Genomic DNA, 2035 nt, shown 5'->3' on the forward strand with positions numbered 1-2035 from the left:
ATATATATATACATAAATCAGAATTAAACTCAAAACATCTACAAGCTTCCCAAATTTGTTACAGGTACATTTGGCAACTTTGTGCAGATAAATACAGTGATTTAATGACAGTTGTGTATTTAATGAGGGTAAACTCATCAGACCTTGTAAAAAGAACAATAAAATCATTCCAATCAGTCGTCTGGATTTGACCTGAGCTGTAATCACTACTTGAAATACTAGAAGCTGTTTTACAGCAGACTCATTTAAAGTTTCTTACCAGTGCGGGCAGCTCACAGCACTTATCTCTACTGGCCCAGGACGTGCTGCAGATGATGTCAAACATCTGCAGCTGGAACTGTAAACACACATATGCCTGATCAGTGTCATTAATGCTGAGAATAAAACAGTATCGGTTACAGCAGAGCACTGCAAAACAGAGAAAATATGAGCATCAGTAAAAGCAGAGCGTCAGCTTTTCTGTTATGCAACGATGTGTGCTGCATTCTGACAGGACACGAGGCGACAGATGTTTTGGCTCATATTTACTGTAAAAGCATTAATGAACACCTGGAATTAAACTGAGCATATCAGGTTTGCTTTAATAAATAAAGAAATACTGGAGGATATGTTGTGGCACAAGGGGATGTTTCAAGTGTTGGGATTAAGAGTTAATCATTTCCAAACTTTAGCAATTAAAGCTGTAGACAAGGCCTTTTAATAAACAGCTACTTTAGTCAAGATGCTGTTAAGTTTAATTAAATCATCCACTCATGAGATGAGTTAATATCCATCCTTTGAATCAGACTTAGTTATCAGATACATAACTAACTGTGGAAAGCTGTCTTTAGACTGAATCTGTTGTTTCAGTCATTTCAGCTTCCTAACCACAAAAAAAGTATATAAGTATATAAACACTACTGATCTGCATCTTAAAACAGGCATAGTGACAACACAAACAGCCTGACCAACTGTAAAACTCTTAAAACTGGTTTTATCTATTTAGAACCACCCTTTAAATCTCTAATGGAAATTAAAGTATATTAAAAATAGGCTTTTAGAATTTACTTTTAGGCCTTGTCTACATCACTACCCTGAATGGTATTGTCTTCATTTACATTTTGTCTGCAGCCATAAAGAAATAATTGTTAATGTTCACATTAATGACATTAAAATACAGAGAAAGAATGTGTTTACCTCCGCTAAGGATTTTTCTAAGACATTTATAACTTTTTTGTTTCTTTGATCATTCCTAAAGTTTCTTTTCACCTATTTATAATTTCAGCACATGATCAAGGTTTATTAATAACAGGATAAGAAAGAAGTAGGACAGATGTGAATACAAACCATTGGAATTAGTTTTATTGTTGTTTTTTGTTTTAGAGCTCAAACGGATAGAGCACAGGCACAACTATGGTAGGCTGTTATGTTATAGATTCTGAAAACTTCAGGCTTTAACATCTTTGGATCCATCTTAAAATGAGTTTAAAAAATCCATTTTGGAATTTGAAATATGTTTTTAAATTTCCTCACAAAAAACAAAAAATCTCCATTAAAAATCTTAAGTAATAAACTTAAGATAAGGTTCTTAAGATTATCTCAACATCCCTAATGTGGTGTTTGGAACTGTGGGGTCTGACTTCAATAAAGTCAACTATTTTATCATCTTGAAAGGTAAATCAATATCAGACCATTGAAAAAGATTTTTCTTCTCTTTTTCTACTATTGTTTTATTATTTCAACAATCCTCTCTTCTTCTTCATCATGTCAGGAGTTTTTGTTTGTTTACATGGCCTATTATAAAAATTAATGACAAATTTCACTTATTTAAAACCATTTCTAAGATAAGTTAAAATACATTTGAATAGTCAGACTGGTCAAGTTCAATTCAGTATGAGAATAAAAGAAAATTTAAAAAATATACATTATTTAACAAATTCTGAGATACTAAAAAAAGCTTTAATTTAGAGCTTTAACTCAGATTCATAATAATTATTTTGGGCTGTATTCCACTTTTGTCAATTGGAAAACTACAGAAAATTATATACATACATAT

The 2035-nt window shown here is 31.7% G+C and overlaps 1 protein-coding gene across 1 annotated transcript in view; it reads right to left on the reverse strand.

Annotated features, from left to right (window-relative positions):
• LOC106527895 (collagen alpha-1(XIV) chain) overlaps positions 1 to 2035 on the reverse strand; it is a gene marked incomplete in the record, with an annotated part of 186287 nt that overhangs the window by 54955 nt on the left and 129297 nt on the right. Inside the window, 1 exon segment of the mRNA XM_014022903.1 lies at positions 260 to 337. Within this exon segment, the coding sequence (XP_013878357.1) occupies positions 260 to 337 (78 nt within the window).

This window comes from Austrofundulus limnaeus, unplaced genomic scaffold (assembly GCF_001266775.1).
Source record: "Austrofundulus limnaeus strain Quisiro unplaced genomic scaffold, Austrofundulus_limnaeus-1.0 Scaffold348, whole genome shotgun sequence".
Classification (NCBI taxonomy): Eukaryota; Metazoa; Chordata; class Actinopteri; order Cyprinodontiformes; family Rivulidae; genus Austrofundulus; species Austrofundulus limnaeus.